Source organism: Artibeus jamaicensis, unplaced genomic scaffold, assembly GCF_021234435.1.
Source record: "Artibeus jamaicensis isolate MK-2021 breed Jamaican fruit bat unplaced genomic scaffold, CSHL_Jam_final scaffold_369, whole genome shotgun sequence".
Classification (NCBI taxonomy): domain Eukaryota; kingdom Metazoa; phylum Chordata; class Mammalia; order Chiroptera; family Phyllostomidae; genus Artibeus; species Artibeus jamaicensis.
The window spans coordinates 45,956,227-45,973,072 of NW_026522042.1; the positions used below are offsets into that span (position 1 = coordinate 45,956,227).

Consider the following 16,846-nt stretch of genomic DNA (forward strand, 5'->3'; position numbering starts at 1 on the left):
GATCAGGAGGTGGGCACGAGAGGCTGCATCTGGCTTAGCCTGCGCCAGGTGGGCTGTCAGCTTGCAACTGGGAAGAAGTGAAGTGAAGCAGGGGTGTTCACCTTGTGGTTCCCTGTGCTGTTCCAGGGAAACAGGACGCCCATAGTTCCACTTACTTTAAACGACTTCCAAGGCAGCATCAGATGAAAAGGGGATTGAACTCTAGTCCCTACTCATAGCTTCTGTCAAAATATAACCCACAGGGAAGACAAAGAGTAAATTCCTGCTCATATAAGGTATGTTGGTTTTTGTTTTTTTTAACTAAAGCTCATGTACTTTATTTGTAGAAAAAACATGCAGGCCCTCACACTGAGCAAATATTCCATTTAATTTATTGAAGTAACACTGGCTGATAGGGCCATGTAGGTTGCAGGTGTCCATTTCTGTGATACACAATCTGTGTATTGCACGGTGTGGCCACCACCCAAACTCAAAGCATCTTCCATTGTCATGTATTTGGCCCCCTCTTCTACCCCCATCCCCAAACGCTGTCTTAATATTGCGTGGTACGTGACTTTTTATATTCTAAACCACAAGTAACCCATCTTTTGCCTTGCTTAAAGACATATCCTGCCCCGGCTGGTGTAGCTCAGTGGATTGAGCATGGGCCTGAGAACCAGAGTATCATGGTTCAATTCCCAGTCAGGGCACATGGCTGGGTTGCAGGCCAGTTCCCATCGGGGGTCACGCGAGAGGCAACCGTACATTGATGTTTCTCTCCCTGTCTCCTTCCTTTCCCCTCTAAAGATAAATAGATAAAATCTTTTTTAAAAATCCTAAAAGATAAATTTTTAAATTACTTAATGTGTAAAATTGCTTCACTAGAAGTATGTAACTCAATAGTGAAATAAAAGACACTCAGAAAATATTTGAAATAATCCTCCTTTTGATTAAACTAGAAAAGGTGCACACTTTCAATGGCTAAAATCACGTGTCTTTAACTAAAGATCCACACACAATGAAGAGAAAATCTCTAATAATTTATTTGACCTTCAGTTTCACATTGTGAAAAAAAAGTAACAGTTTTACCAAACCTCAAAAATGTAGTAGTAGGAAACGAGTACATAAGAACATTAACACTTTACTTCTTCAGCTTACACAGTTTTGTACGTGAACCACATACTCAATAGCCAAGAGAAGGATATTATTCAGCTCTAACCACCCTCATTCAGACAGGTGTCAGGCCCAGAGAAAAGGGGCTGCACAATTACAGCAGAAGTGCAAGGCTGCCCTTTGTTATCTGTTTCCACAGCAACCCGTCCACAGAAAAAGAAGAACCTTCTCTGTCTTATGCCAAGGTTTTTGTATGCGCTGTGCTGTGAATTGTATTTGCTTCAAAGTGCGGGACGTTTCACAGGGTGAGAATGGTCAAGTAGTGAGCCCAAAGGCGTCTGTCAATTCAAAGAGCGGGAGTCCAGAAAGTTCCCTGCAGGCTGGGGGCCCGCCCTGACCATGGCTCCCTCTGGCTTGCACACAGTAAATAATAGAGGATTCAGGGACAGACCATGACTCTGAAACAGCTGTAGAAAATTCATCCCGCTTTCAGAAGCCATGCAGTGACACACACAGCTCAGCCTATTTGCATCATAAACTACAGAGCTGTAACTGCTACAATATAACGACACCCGGCCACGCCGCCATTGTACACTTAGACATTTGCATTGCTCAGAACACATCTAGGAGTGAAAGACTGACTGCTGGAAAGTATTGTGGTTCTTTTATTCCAAGGGCTCATTTATTTTGGTCCAACTCTAGCTCACTTATTCACGGCACGGACAGACATGCACAATTAGTCTCTAGTTCTCAGGTGGGAAGAAATGCCAGGGGTTTATCTGTCAATGCAAACACACAATGTAAAAGGTGGGTCGCAGTCTCACACCTAGTTTTCTAAGCGCAGTAACATGAGCATCATCAAGGAAAGCAGTGCGAGAGCAGAACCTCTGGTCTTCCCAGACGCCTTTGAGGAAGCTCCAGTATGAGTCTAGTATTAACACCTATCACAGCACAAGTTTAGTAAACAAGCCCGCAGACTAGCAAAGAATGTATTCACAACCAATTCCCAACTGTCCCGGAAACCCGCAACAGCGGCCACTGCTTACAATTCTTTGGTGTGTTGTGGCCCAATGTGTCACTTTTGCGCACCCAAGAGTTCTTACGGAGACTTACCTACAGCTGAGCGCTGAGGTGTACATTGTTCCAACGTTAATGTTGCCATGGAGAACTTGTCACACTCGCTAAGTTGTACAACAAGGAGTTCAACAGGTCCAGGTCAAATCGGGTGAGTGAATTAATTTACGTCTGTGATAGTTCACTTTTTTCCCCTGTTAACTGTGGTTATGGCCAACCATTCTCACAGGGTAAATAAATAAATAAATAAACAACAAACTTTGGGCTATGTCTTTACCTGTGTCCTATATACAGAACTATTCCATAGAATCTTCCAGGATTTCAGGATAATACACAAAGAAAAAAACTGCAAAGCAATTTGGTCCTTTCCAAATTTCAGTAGCCGAGACAAAGGAGGTGAATGAGATGGGAAGGGACAGAAAGCAGCCCCACCCGACCCCGTGAGCCATCAGCATGACAGGAGCCCCGGAAACCCCATTAAGTCGGAAACCCCATTAAGTCGGTGAGTCTAAGAACCGTGCTTTCTCTCCCTCTAGGGCGTAACGCGAGTTTCTGTTTTGTAACCCTTCCCTGTCCTGACATTTACAAAACCCCACCCCTTCCCAACCCACCCTCCAGTTACATTCCACACTGTAACTCCAAAGTTTTCAATTTGTGCAGCAAAGCACATCACAACAGCCACAAAACTGTGCAAAACATACCACCATTCACGCACGTCCATACACATGAAGACAACTGTGAGCACTGTTTCAGCATGCAGGCGGCAAATAATAAATAGCTACATCTACCACAAATTTCTTAACAGCCAAGGAAAAGTTTGAAGTCACTTATAAATAGAAAAGATCATCTACCAAACAGCTACCAACAATGTCCCCGTTGTTCGGAAACCTCCCTGGGGGCGCCACCCCTCAGAGATCAGGGGAGTCCACGGTCCAGGCTCTGCGGCCAGCACGGCCAGCGTCCCTCCTGGCCCCACGGTCGGGCTTTCAATCTCCAACAGCAGCTGGTGTGGAGGCTTCAGCTTGCTCCTCAGAGAGAGGTGACAACCATTTCAAATTTTACACATAAATGGTGGAGCCCATGGAAATCAAACGCTGAATGTGCTACAGCAAGGGAAAAGGCGCGGCCTCTCTCTCCCTTTGAGGGGCTGATTAACGCTGACATTAATCCACAATTACAAGACAAGGACTAGATCACGGGTTCATTCATTCATATTTAAACCAGGGGCTACTGCACTGAAAACCCCACCCCTCCCCCACCCCGTCCTTCATGTCCAGTCGGAGCTTTTCCAAGGTGCAGCCGAGGGCACAAGCCAAGTCGTGCAGCAACGCCGTTTCTTGTTTTCTTTCTCGTCATGAAATCTGGCCTCTCCAAGATAGAAATCGCTTCTTGAGCTAAAACAGAGGGACAAGATTTTTGTTAGTAGTCTCAAAATCTTAAAAAATTAACAATAATAAACTCAGGACAGAACCGGTCAATATTGCTTCTGAGGGTCTCAGTCACATGTTCAGGAGGAAGTGTGCGGACCTGGGAAGCACGCACACACACATGCACACACACATGGCTGCAGCCTGGCCGAATCCATGGGCTCCCAAGTGGGGTCTTTTCTCCTTTTCCAAACACACACGTTCTTACTCAAACTGGTGTGTATCTAGGTGCTGTTGTGAGTTGCCATCTTCTGCTCCCAACATGCAAAGTCCCTCTCGGGGGTTAAACAGAGCCACTTGAAGCAATGACCAGAAGGTCAAGAAAGGTTCCTATGCAAACCTACCTGGCCCAGGGACCATCAACCGTTCCGAATTCAGCTTATTCACCATATAGACAGCAGACATAGTAATCCTCTTATTTAAATGCATCTCTGCTATTCACTATGGCAGAAATCAGTCTCACTTCCCTCCCCATGACAACATACCAGGCCTCAACAGCCCGAGGCTGGAGTTCATTCACCAAGTTCCTCAGTCCACACTTGGGGGACACCAGGTATGGAATGCAGTGTTATTACCTATAGAATCTACCGGCCTCAAGTATGAATATAAATTCAGGTGCCATAACCACGAAGCCTGCACTTTTCACGGGAGCTGGCATTTCCTCTCACTACCCACCCTTCCCGTTCACTCAGTTCTAACCTGATACAGGGAAATTCCGCAGGTGGCCTGTCTCTCAAATGCTCACCCTCATGGAGTGCATTCCAGCCCAGGTGGGAATCTGCATCCCCACTGCTGTCATCTACAAAAAGAACTTAGAAGGGCCACTTGTTATTTGCACTGAATTCTTCTCGCTCGTGTGTGTTTAGAAGTCTGATGCATTTCACTGGCTATTTCTTTTGGCCTTTCCCAACAGGAATTCCAGCTTTCACAGCATTCCTGGCCTATGGGGTCATCTCTCTACGCCACCTCGTCACCTATATGCCAACATCAGGCCGAAAGAATGTACCTTGTAATAATACAAAATTTCAGGATGTTGCACACGGTGGGGGGGGGGGGGGCAACCAAAAGAAAATAACGACTCCAAAATGGGAAGAAACGAAGGAAATCACAGAGTTCAGTCAGACTGGGGCCACACAGCACCATGAAAATGCAGACTAATCAAAAGTCATTTCCTTTTGGCCCCTCCCACCTGTTGACAAGCAGCAGGAGTCCTGTTAAAATCTCCTTGATGGATGAGCTTGCAGACCCAGGCAAATTTTTTGTTAACACTGTATTCATTCCTTGAGCCCCTCCATTTGGAGAGCAAAGAGGTGTCCCAGAAGTTTTTGCAGTTTAGGACTGATAGCTACACAGTGCCTCTTTCCCGCCCCTCCCTCTGGCTTAAGTGTTTTAACACTATCTGTGTGCAGTAAACTTCAGTGATTTAAATCAACATCCTCCCTGTGGGGAACTGCAAGAGTGGCTTTGATCAGGCTCACGCTGCCTTTTAAGGAGACCCTGGCCCTGTGAAATTTCATTGTTACGTGCTTGACTCTGGCAGGTAGCAGCAAGGGTGGAGAGGATGTTATTGCACACAGAACCTAAGACTAATACATTTGCTCTGTTTCCATGTGACCACAAGTGTGAGGAGGTTCACATATTTGGGGTAGGATGAATTCAAGTGTTTGCCAACGTACTGTGGGCTGAGAAAGGAGGCACCAAAAATGAAGCAGAAAGACAGCAAGAACAATCCAAGAAACCTCATTCTCCCGCCAAACACAAAGCTAATTCCACTGCAAGCTAAGGTCTAAACTGAGGAGAGGAATCCTAAGGCAATTTAACACAAACATCTGCCAGGCACTGGGCTAGGTCTTTTCGCCTTGTTCTTGGGTCCTCCCTCCTTTGTCAATTTACCCAAGTCTAATGGGGCAGACCTCAGGGAAACCATAACGCAGACCATTCATCCGGCAGGAGAACAGTGTCCAGAAAGGGCCAGACTGCAGCTCAGAATCAGAACTGAGATGAACACACACACGGGTTCTCTGTCTGCCTCAACTTCCTTACCTTGTTCCAAGGATGCCCACCACTCTACCAGTGACCATTCGGAAGCTCCGCCACCACGGGCAACTTTTACGGCTTTCCTATTCAAAATAGAGTCAGTTCTGGACGAACACTCAACCTAGTGTGCTGTTAATTGATGCTTTACCCTAGGAGGTTCTTTAAACCAGCTTTAGAGGTGAGTCACGCATTCATATCACAAATGAAATAACCACTTGCAGAGCATTTGTTTATTCAGGATTACTGAGTTGCCAGCAAGGCTGCAAAAACCAGTTTGGTGTGGCATGCTGCGAGCCAGTCGCTCCCCAGAGCAGGCTGCTGACTGTTCCTGGGCCTTTGAAGCAGTTTCGTTCCGAGAACACATTACATTACTAAGAACTCTACTACCTGGAATAGGCTGGAGGAGATAACTGCAGAAATGAAATAAACAGAAAGATTAAGTGTGAAAGTGAGGCCAGTTTTCATGGTTGTTTTTTTTTTAAGTGAGTTCTGAGAAATGAGGAAAGAAAAGACAAGTAAGTCAAAATCCCACTGTGCTTAGCTTGTGGTGACCCCAGATTTCTTCTGCTTTCCCTTTTGGAAGCTCCTGTCAAAGGTGTGAAACCTACCAGGGAAGGGAGAGCCAAGAGTTTCCAAATGAGGAGTTAGTTTTCACTGCAGTTCCTCCAAAGCAGGGTTTCAATTTTATTATTAGCAATGTAAGAAGCCCCCAAACCACCGAAACACAGCGGCACCCTCCCCCCTGTGTGCCCTGGGCTGCGTTCAGCCCTGCACCTGAGAGGGGGCCAGGGCCAGGAAGGCGTCCCCGCAGCAAAGCGGCCATTAGCTTTGCGAACACTGAACTGTGTAGGGTTATTAATTATTTGAGCCAAGAGTATTATACACTCTTAAGTACACAAGACAGCCATTATGCACTCAGATATATGACACAGAAACACAACTTTTGTTAGCCCTGACAATAGGGTCGGCCTGTCTGATTAACTCTGAAAAGCTGCTGTTGGAGCTGCTGACGTGGCTCAGTGTGTCCACACATCAGACAAACTTACACAACACAGGTGCAACCTTTGACAGGGACAGACCTGCATTTCCTTCTAAAGCTAAGCAACTTGAGAGAAAAAAATAACCTAATACATAATTTTGGAGAGAATAAACTAAAAATAAACTTGAACATTCAATTTTTTAAAACTATACTTCATTCCAGAAAGGGCTTGTGGAAGCTAAATTTGAACATCGACAACTATCTGCTGTGGTGACACCCACATGAAGTTCAAGTTTATTAAGTGGCAGTTCAGCATGATGCTCAAGTGCTTATGCTCTGGAGCCAAGCTGGCTGGGTGGCTTTCTTGACCAATTCTTCAGCCTACCAGCTCTATGACCTTGGGCAACTTAACCTCTGTGTTTCCATCCATAAAATGCTCTAGTAATAATATCTCACAAGGCTGTTGTGAGATATTATTATGTGAAACGACCCATGTAAACACACAGCCCAACTCCAGACACACAGTGAGGGCTCCCTAAACACTAGTTGGCATTATTAATGCAGGCCAGGGGTTCTCAACCTGGTGTATGTTGGAATCACTGGAAAACTTTCTCCAAATGCCAATTCCTGGGCCCCGCCCAGGCCGAACGAAACCAAGTCTGTGGGCTGGGCAGTTATTGCAAAGCTTTCAGAGATTTTAAAGCTCAGGTAAAGGCTGAGAACCACTGGCCCATGCTACGTCATAGTGGGGGACAGGGTGCTCTTGTGGTCAACACAAAAGTTCTGGGGCGCAAGTCGTCTCATCTCCATAGTTTGTGTAGTACTTCTGCAGGATAAGCTGTACGGGCCATGCCTCACTCCACCTGCACATTTACCCGGCTCGTTTAATTACACGCGTACTTACAGCCAAACTGACTTCTTACCCCTCCTCACCTTCTTTGGGACGCACTGCATTTACGAAGGCAGATGCTTCCAGGTGCTGACGAACGCGGTGGGTATCAGCGAGTATGGGACTGTGGTTATGCTGTTCCACGCATCTAACGTTGGGTCGTAGCAGTCCAGAGTTTTGCACCGCTGAATGCCGAAGTAGCCTCCCACCACGTAGAGCTTGTTTCCGGAGGCCACAGCATGACAGCTCATGCGCTTGGCCGTCACGTCTCCCACCTTGGTCCACTGGTACGTCTCACTGTTGAACTTGTAAGCGGAGCAGGCGGAGAACTCGGTGTCTCCCCCCATAATAAAAATCTGGTTACCCAGCACCGCTGCTGCTGTGTAACGCCAGGGCTGGGGACAGGTGGCCGGTACCGTCCACCTGTTTTCACATTGATCGTAACACTGAACCTTGGGGAGCTTGTCATGACTGACACTGGTACCTCCGAAAGCAAACAGCTTAAGTTTGGCGCTCACCACTGCAGCATTGCTCACGCCTTCTCGCAGTGGGGCCACCATGGTCCATTTGTTGGTTGTGGGGTCATAATGTTCTACTTGCTTTAGAGAGACTGATGGGGAGGCTGGGAGGCAGCCGGTTGCGGCCGTGTGCCCCCCGACCACATACAGGCAGTGCTTCAGTTCAGCCGAGCCATGGCCGAACCTGGCCACCAGCATGGGGGCGGCTTTGGACCACTCCTCATGCAGGGTATCATAAACCCAGACATCTTTGGAGACTCCGTTTTCAGAGCCCCGGCCCCCAGTAATGTACACTTTGCAGCCAATGGCACATGCACTGAACTCTTTTCTTGGGCTGGGGATGTCGGCCTTGGGAATGATTTCTTTGGCCTTCTGGTCTACCAGATACAGTTTGTCACACATGAAAGTCTGCCCTCCCAAGAGGAAGAGGGCGTGGCCCGTTTTCCGAGGCCGGGCACAGAGACTGGTTACCACACCATCATTCTGCAGGATTTTCAGCTTGCACCTGATGGCCTCTTCCACAATCTCCTTGCTCTTCCTCTGCTTGGTGATGAGTTCCTCCATGGCCACATTCTCCATGAGATAGATGGCTGGCAGGAGAGCCAGCCTCACCGTCTGCAACAGCTCTGGGAGGTAGCAGTAGCGCTTCTTCAGGTCGTAGCTGATCCAGTTAATTGCAGACTCGTACACGAGCCTTTCATCTTCTGTCTCCAGCTCTTCGCTGGACAAGAGCTGCACTACCATGTCCTGGGGCAGCTGGAGGAAATCTTCGTTCTTCCTGATGGTCTGGAAATTGCTGAGACACATCCTCCAGGAGAGTTCGTACAGCTTGGTGCACTGGTGCGCATCGGACAGCAGCAGCATGCCCAGGCAGTTGGTGGGGTGCAGGTTCTTTTCCAGGAATTCTGCACAGGCATCCCGGATGTCCTGAAACTCCAGCATGTCGCCGGCTTCCAGGAGCGATTCTGCGTTTTCTTCATTGATGATGACCCGGGAGGAGTACGCATAGTCAAGAAGCAGCTCCAAGACTTCGGGGTGGATGGAGTTGTCGAAGTTGACCTCACTGTCCTGGCTCTCTTTCAGGCCACCGCTGAACATGGCTTCAAAGTAGCGGCTGCAGGCAGCCAGCACTGCCCGGTGACAAGGGAAGGTCCTGTTCCCGGCATGGAGAAGGACGTCGGTGAAGAGGCGCTGCTGGCGTAGAAGGTTCAGGTGAGTGAGGACACTGTCGGCATAGGAAGACTTGTGGAACAGGTAGATGTTAATAGAGCCGCTGCTGGCCCTGGACTTGCGGTTCTCATGCACACTGACTGACATTTTGTTTCCACTCCTAAAACAAAAACAAAACACACAAAAAAACAAACAAAAAACACCATTGAGCAGGGTGCTACTGATGTGTGAGCCAGCAGAACAAAGCAGCCATCCTCTAGGACAGAGAAAACAGAACACTTTTTCTGTTAGTTCTGCTGCCTACTGTTCCAAGTAATGGACAGCCGTTCCTGTACAAAGTCAGAGACATCCACCTACAAGGAGAGGCATTCACGATCATACTGTTCGAGCTATTTGACCTATACACTGTTTAGAAAAGAAATTGCTGCTTGAAAGCAGGTTCATCTTGGGAAACCTGACGGCCAACTTTCCACATCCTGAAGTCCTTGAGAATGTGTGTCAGCACAAGCCAGGAGGAGCGAGACGTCACTCTCACAGCTCCCTGTGCTTGTCCAGCTGATTCGCTGCGGGCCACTGAGGATGCCAGGCCTCCAGCTCTCGTAACGCCAGGGCAGGCACCAGCTTTAATGCCCTGTGCAACATAAAGCCGCGTGTAAAACAAATACCTACTAATTAATTCCATTAAGAATTCCTTTGGTAAGATCTGGTCTCCCCACAATATATAACAAATGGGAAATGTAACATTAAAATCACAGGCTTGGGCAACTTCTCCAATGACAGGAACCTTATTTAAATGTTACAGATCATTTGTGCCCGGACAGCTCTACCACGACAGAGTGCTAGAAGAGACCAATAGAAGCATTCCTCTGTTGACCAGCAGGCTTAGGTGAAAACACAGAATAGATCCTGACCACCACCCATCTTTCCTGCTGGACGGACCCCAAAACGAGGACCTGGGCACTCAAAAGAAAGACTGTTCGGAGTGGCATGCTCACGACTGCTGTTTTTCTGTTCTTCCTACTTTTACCAATTCTTGGAAAACCAGTTGCAAGAACAAAGAATCTATCCGCCCCTCTCTTTTGATTAGCTACCACATCACAAGGACCGTTCTTATGTCCCCGCTAACGCTGGCCTGCATACATGGAGTTCAAGATGCAAACGTCACTACATCTAAACAAAAACACACACATGTGTGTGTATGTATACATGTGTGCGTGTATTTTGCTAGTCATCGTTAATTTAGGGCCATCCTAGAATCCATTTGCTGACCAAAGTGGTTTTTTTCCTAAGTATCTAAACTGACACTGAATCTAATGCTACCTTTGGCTTTCCTCAGTAAGTAAATTATAGCCTAAAGACATAGGAAATCCCTACCATGTATCTTCAAAAATTGAAAAACATGCAAAAAAAAGAAATAAAAGGAAAAAAAAACCTACCTCTCTTTTACTTCAAAGGAATAAAGTCTTCAAGCACCTGCCTATCAGAGGATTCCTAAGGAAGCTGCTTATCCCAGAAGAGAAAACTGGGCCGATACAGTATCCATTCCAAACCCAGAACAGTCCTCCTGCACAGCACAGCTGAAACAGATGGCCTGCTTGTTTCCTTCGGACATTCGGATATTTATTTTTCGTTTATATCGCAGGAATTGTTAATAGATGGAAATGAGTAACTTAGCACAGGTTCATGGGCTAGATACTAGATGGCACTTCCCGTACCCACTGTGGCACAGAAAAGAAAAGCAGGCACCTACCTTGCCTTTAACACACAGGCTACATCCCACTAGGTGATGCAACTCCTTTTCCTTTAGTTTGGAATGTAACTTTTCCTTATGTGTAAACAGGAGTTAGTGGAACAAAACAAGCAACAACGTCCCAGGCTCTGGTGTTACAAAGACTTTACAAACATCCATTAGTCTCTTAAAATAGTGAGGAGCCAAGCCTCACTCCTTCCCCCCCCCTTAAGCTAAACCTCCACAAATCTAGTCCTTTTCTTTTTCTTTTTTGTAATCAGCGCTCAATGCTATGAAGAACAACAGGTATGATCCTATGTGAACACACTAGGTTTCCAATGTGTTAAAACCTATATTAGCATCACTGATACTATAGTTGTCCTTTGAATTAGTAGATTCCATCTGAAGCACTTGAAGGAAGACTTTAAGCCTGAACCTCAAAAGACAGCTTAAATACTTACAAAAAATTCAAATAAGTAGCTACACCTTTTTTTTTTAAAGCTTATGTTTCCAAAGCAACCTCAAAAGCTGCCTCTTTTCAGGCCAAGAGCAAACGCAGCTCTTGCTTTAGAATGAGGGACCCGCACAAGGTGCACACACACCACTATAAGCACAGAGCAGGAATCCCAGGAGCCCAGAAACCCAGTGTCCCTGAGCACTAGATACGTGGTGGTGCCAAACGCCACTCACACCCAGACCTATACTTAGGAAAACTTGAAGACCTTAGGATCTAGGGCCTGCAGCTCCATGCATCCTGCACTGATGTGCCTGTACTTTCCAGGGTGGACACAGCCAACAGGAAGAACCCAGCCTGTCCTCTTGGATGGCATCCAGATGGAGAAGCATGTCACAGTCAGAAGTCAACATTCTCGCAGCAGTATTTGATGAAAATAAAAGGTGTACTGGACGACCCATGGGAAAAGTTGCTTTCTGGTTTAGAGTTATGCAAACATCAAAATATCAGCAGGAATCATTTCTATAGTCACTAAGCACACCTTCGACATAAAATGAATCATCCTTCTGGCATTTTTTAAGCCCCCAGAGGAATAGCTGCATGCCAAGTAAGTGTCCAAAAAATGCACACATATACTTAACCTGCATCTACACAGAAGATGAGAAAAGGGCTGCTATTACCCTGAACATCAAAAAGGCTTCTACTTACAGTAACTTCAGTTCCCTTTAAAGCTCCTTACCCAGGCTCTCTGCCTCCAACTCTGAGTCCCAGTCACATCTCTTCAGGTTTTTCACCGGATCTCAATGAAATCAAAGGAGAAACTAAGCAGATTTTCTGGGGCATTCTGCGCCATTGGTAACAATGGAACAACACTATAAAGATCTTGTTAACAAGAAAGGCAATTCACCATGCAGTCCCCTAAAACGCTTGAAGCGCTCAACACACTGGCCGAGCCTTTCGGGGCGACACCAAATTACAAGCTGAACAAGCTCAATGGTTCATCTGCACCCTGCCCAGCAATTCTTGTCCTTCGGAATTAATGTTACACGAAAGGCCCAGTAGTGTACTTGCATGAGAAGAAACTAATTTTTCTGAAAAAAAAAAAAAAAATCCGGTTTTCATTCATTTCCTACAGACGTTCCGTAAGGGCGAACGCGCCCTCACGAGGGATGTCCGCGCGTGTTCACTGTGCCTAGTGGGGCCAAACGAAGGCCAACAAACCCGCGTCGGCCCTGGAGACTGCTAAGTACGAGGCAGCGGGAAACCCACCCCCCAGGGAAGCAGTGCTTTCCGCGGAAGGAGGAGAGTCATCACACCCTGGCCCTGTTCCTCGATCCCCCAACAGCTCGCCCAGGGGCTGCTCGGGCGAGAGGGGGCCCCTCCCGCGATGCCCGGCTCCTGGCTTTCCGTGGAAGGCAGCGAACACTGAGGTCTCCGCCCCAACAACTGCTCTCCATCTCCGCCTAAGTCGCAGCTCCGCAGTCCCGGGAGCATGCAGACTCCCTGGTGAACACACCCCTGCAGGCCAACGTGCCCTGAAACCCGCGGCGCCCGCAACAGGTAGGGGCAGTGGGGGAAACTTACAGCAGTGGCGACTGGCCTCAGTGCACAGCTAGCTGTGTTCTTGCCTGGGTCACCCGGCCGGGAGGCGACGAAGCGGACGTCTCAGTCCTTGGGAGCCGTAGCGACTGCCCGGGCGAAAGGGGTGCGCATGAGGCGCAGGCCGTGGAGAGGAGAGGACCGTGCCCAGGGCGCTGGCTCCGGCCGGCTACAGCTGGCGGTTCGCCTTAGCCTCACGAGCTGCACACCGCAGACTCTGTCCGCTACCGGTGGAGAGTCTCGGGGAGCGAGTCTCGGGAGGAGACAGCGAGCCTGCGGCTACAGGCGCCGCGGAAGGAGGCGGGCTGGAAGTACAGCCGGGGGAGGGAGATAGAAAGCGCTCTGCGCCGGCGGCCGCCTGGCGTCTGGACTGGGTCTCCGCACCGCCACCGCCGCGCTGCCTCTCTGGCTGCTGGAGCAGTCTGCGCCCGGCCGCGGTGCGCCGGGCTATAAGTGGGGCGGTGCGACTGGGAGGGGAGGGGAGGAGGGGAGGGGAGAGGGTGCGTTCGCCGAGAGTGACACCAGGAGAGGGAGGGAGGGAGCGCTAGGGGGCCGCCCGCTGAGGAGGAGAGAGCTGGAGAAGAGCGTTTGTTGGGGGGAGTTATTAGAGAGAGGAAGCGGGGGAGGGGGCCTTGGAGAGTGGAGACAAAGCGGACACGCTATCTCTGCCATAAGCGAGCAGCTGCAGCCCTTGGGGACCGTGAGCGAAACAAGTTTTCCCAGGTCGGAGTGTCTGAACTGCTCTGGCCCAGCCAGTTTAATGGATAGCCCCGGAGCCGACCGCGCTAGGCAGGGGAGTGCAGCCCTGAGCTGTGCGCCTCGCACTGCTTGAGCCCGGTAGATGCTTAAGAAGGGGCGGCCAGGAGCTTGCTCGGGACAGCCCGCTCGCTAGGTGGGACACCTGGAGGGGAGGACAGTGTGGAGAAGAGGGGCCCAAGTTTGGACACTCCGGGGACACTGCAGGTTGGGCAAAGCCGGGCGATAGAATTTCTCGTTGGCAGGAGGGACACAGACCCAAACCCCAGGCGCTCCCCCTTGGCCAGCCTCCCCAGCCCTAGTGGGTGCGGCGGCCACCTCCAGACCCTGCGCAGCGCCCGCCGGAGCCGGAGGCGCAGCGCCGCCGGGAGCCGCGGCCGGGCTCAGGCCGCCGGGCGCGCCCACGTGCTTCGCAGCCAATCGCCGGGGCCGCTTGATTCAAAGCGAACTGCTCAAAGGAGCCGCTACACCGCCCCCTCCCGCCCGCGATAAAGCCTCAATCACCCACTCAGAATGGACCCTTCCCGTCTTTTATCGCTCAGTTGTGCTAGTTTAGAGTTCGGCAAAGAAACGGCCCGGCGCGCACAGGTCTGAAGCGCCCCGTGCCGGGGGGAAAAAGAAGGCGATTCGAAAATAACCAGGCAGTTCGATCACCGGTTATGAAACCCATTCTCGAGCTTTGTACTTAACACTGGGAGCAAAAACGTCTGTTGTTTTTTGGTTGGTTGGTTGGTTTGGTTTGGTTAGGATTTGGAATTAAATCCATGAACGAACTGTAGAGATTACAGTCCAGCCCGCTCGTTTTACAAGTCAGGAAACCGAGGCCCAGGTGCCTGAATTGCCCGACTCCAGGTAACACAGCCAGGTCCCCGCGCCCCTGGCCCCCAGCTTTCTTTCGGGCGCTGGTCGCAGCGATGATTCGTACCGGCCGAGGAGGCCCTGCCTGGCGCTCCCAGAGTCCGGAGACTGCTGAAGCCTAACTGCGGCTCACTTTTCTTCACCCGCGGTTCCTCCTGGTATTCGCGCTGAGAAATCTCGCTCCTCGCAAACAAAGAAAGACAGTGCCCTCTGAAGTCCTTTGTTAGCATTAAGTCGTCAGCCTCACCACGAGCTTTTACCAATCTGTTTCATATTTTAAATTCCTATGCAGAGTCTCAGCTCCACGCTGCTTCACGAAGCCAGAGGCGGCCGGGTCGGTTCACCGTAAGAACCACGTGGAGACTGTAGAGCGCCGGAGCAGCCCCCTGTTCCCGAAGGGACCGTGGGTACAGTCCGGGGAGACCAAAAGAATAGAAACGCGGTGGCCACCAGAGATAGGTGCTGAAAAAATGGGAGGTGGGCATGTGTAGCTATTGCTCGTGTCATTTAAAAGGGCGCCTCTGCAGCCCGTCACAAGGTTTCGGGGAGACCGATGGGGGGGAGCCTCCGGCCGCCCAGTAAAAGTACTTTGTCTGTCTAGGGGGCAGGTCAAAAGCAAGCAGGCGGGTCTTGAAGACCAAATGTTAATGTCCTCCTTTGGGAGGGAATATTCTGTTTCATTTAAGAGATTAACACTTCCTCTCAGGAAGAAGTATTTCCTTCTACCACTGTCACTTAGTCAAGTTTACCTAGAACCTCACCTAGACGACCCTGCCCAGCCCGACACCTGCACACAGCTCAGTTGTCGGGTGTGGGTTTGGTCAGAGGAGGCCGCGGAGCGGGTCTGTGTCGGGTCTTCACCACCTGGAAACCGCAGTGTCCTTAACCAAGGGCACGGCCACGTTTTCTTCCCCTCGAAAATAGCTATGCCGAGAGGGAGGGGCGCGCCGGGGCCATTTTCCCGCCTCGGCTCTACCTCATGCAGCCCCTTTCCGCGCTTCCAGAGAAGAGAAGGGGGAATGCCGTGGCCTGGAAAACCTTGAAATGCATTCAGTGGCCATATGTATACATTTGCTTCATCTGCCTCACGGAGACAGTCCACACGAGGCAGGGAAAAGAAATTGGCTCTATCAATGGGTTACAAAACTGGAAGACATTTTTCTGCTGAAAGACACAGTAACTAAACTCGCTTGGGGGGGGGACTGTGTGTGCTGCAGGGGAGCTCCCCCAAACCGCACACCGCACACCGGTTTGCTGGAACCCACGTGCGGCAAGTTCTCAGCCTGTGTGCAGGGTCTAATGTTTATTTCACAGCTGAAAGTGATTTGCAATTTAGCATATTTATGATCACAACACAAACCGTGTTATTTTCCAACATTTCGCAGCCGGTTCTAAAGGTAATTCTTGTCATTTCACCCCAAGGAAGAAAAAAATAGCAAGACTTCTGTCTTTGCAGGAAAAACCCTCTGGACAGGCCTGCGATCACACTGGACGGCCATCGACATAGCCCATATCTGAGTCGCAGGCGACTCAGGAAGCCCCGCAGACGCCCGTGTCATTCAGTGGCCACCACCTCACTCAAGATGTCAGGCTGGTCCTGCCAGCTCCTGGGAGCTGGTCTTCAGCTCTGCCTTGTGACACCAAACCAAGGTCTCATTTTTAATGCTATTAAGAAGCTGTGCTCATGGCTTTGGCCTTGTTATCTGTCTTAACAGCGTTACTTTGTTAGGCTGCAAAATAAGCAGCATGGGGTTAAATGTATTAGCTGCCTTCAAACCTAATTTATCTTCATTCCTTCCTAATTTACACTCGGGCTGAATTAATGAGAATGATTTAATTAACATGGTGCGACCATGGTACCAGGGACAGACTGTGGGCTAAGCAGCTGCCACCCTGCCTCCCAGGTCCCCTGCAGCCCCCCCGCGTTTCAGACGTGTACCCACCAGTCCTCCAGAAGGGTCTCTTTGTCTTTGATCCACGTCCTGGGTCTGTGCGAAGAGGACGCGCAGCCTTCCTTCCTTGTGTTATTTGTGAGATGAGCTTCAAGGCTGTGGCCTTGCAGTCAGGGCGGCAGAGGGGGCCGGCGGCCACCAGAGATGGGTGTTCTCCCTCCCTGGTGGTGGGGTTCGTGCTGGGAAGTGACACCCGGCCAGAGGCGACGACCCCCTGGCTTCACTCTGTGCTGGGATCGGCAGCTGTGGGAGGAAAGGAAGGGAAGCAGGACAGGCAGAGGGAGGCGCTAAGCTGGAACCAGCCTCAGCTGA

General features: G+C 49.8%; 1 protein-coding gene across 3 annotated transcripts; it reads right to left on the bottom strand.

Annotated features, from left to right (window-relative positions):
* Positions 1-998: 998 nt before the first annotated feature.
* Positions 999-13,375, bottom strand: ENC1 (ectodermal-neural cortex 1). 3 transcript variants are annotated; one of them, XM_053657368.1, is made up of 5 exons: positions 12,954-13,375; positions 12,277-12,460; positions 12,109-12,168; positions 7,543-9,346; positions 999-3,560 (listed from the first exon to the last, which is right to left on the bottom strand). In XM_053657368.1, the coding sequence occupies exon 4, from the start codon at positions 9,331-9,333 to the stop codon at positions 7,564-7,566; it is 1,770 nt and encodes a 589-aa protein (XP_053513343.1). In that variant the 5' UTR covers positions 9,334-9,346; positions 12,109-12,168; positions 12,277-12,460; positions 12,954-13,375; the 3' UTR covers positions 999-3,560; positions 7,543-7,563. The 3 variants fall into 3 exon arrangements, with proteins under 3 accessions (XP_053513343.1, XP_053513342.1, XP_053513341.1); XM_053657367.1 differs by having other exon boundaries at positions 12,109-12,460; XM_053657366.1 differs by lacking the exons at positions 12,109-12,168; positions 12,277-12,460.
* Positions 13,376-16,846: the final 3,471 nt, after the last annotated feature.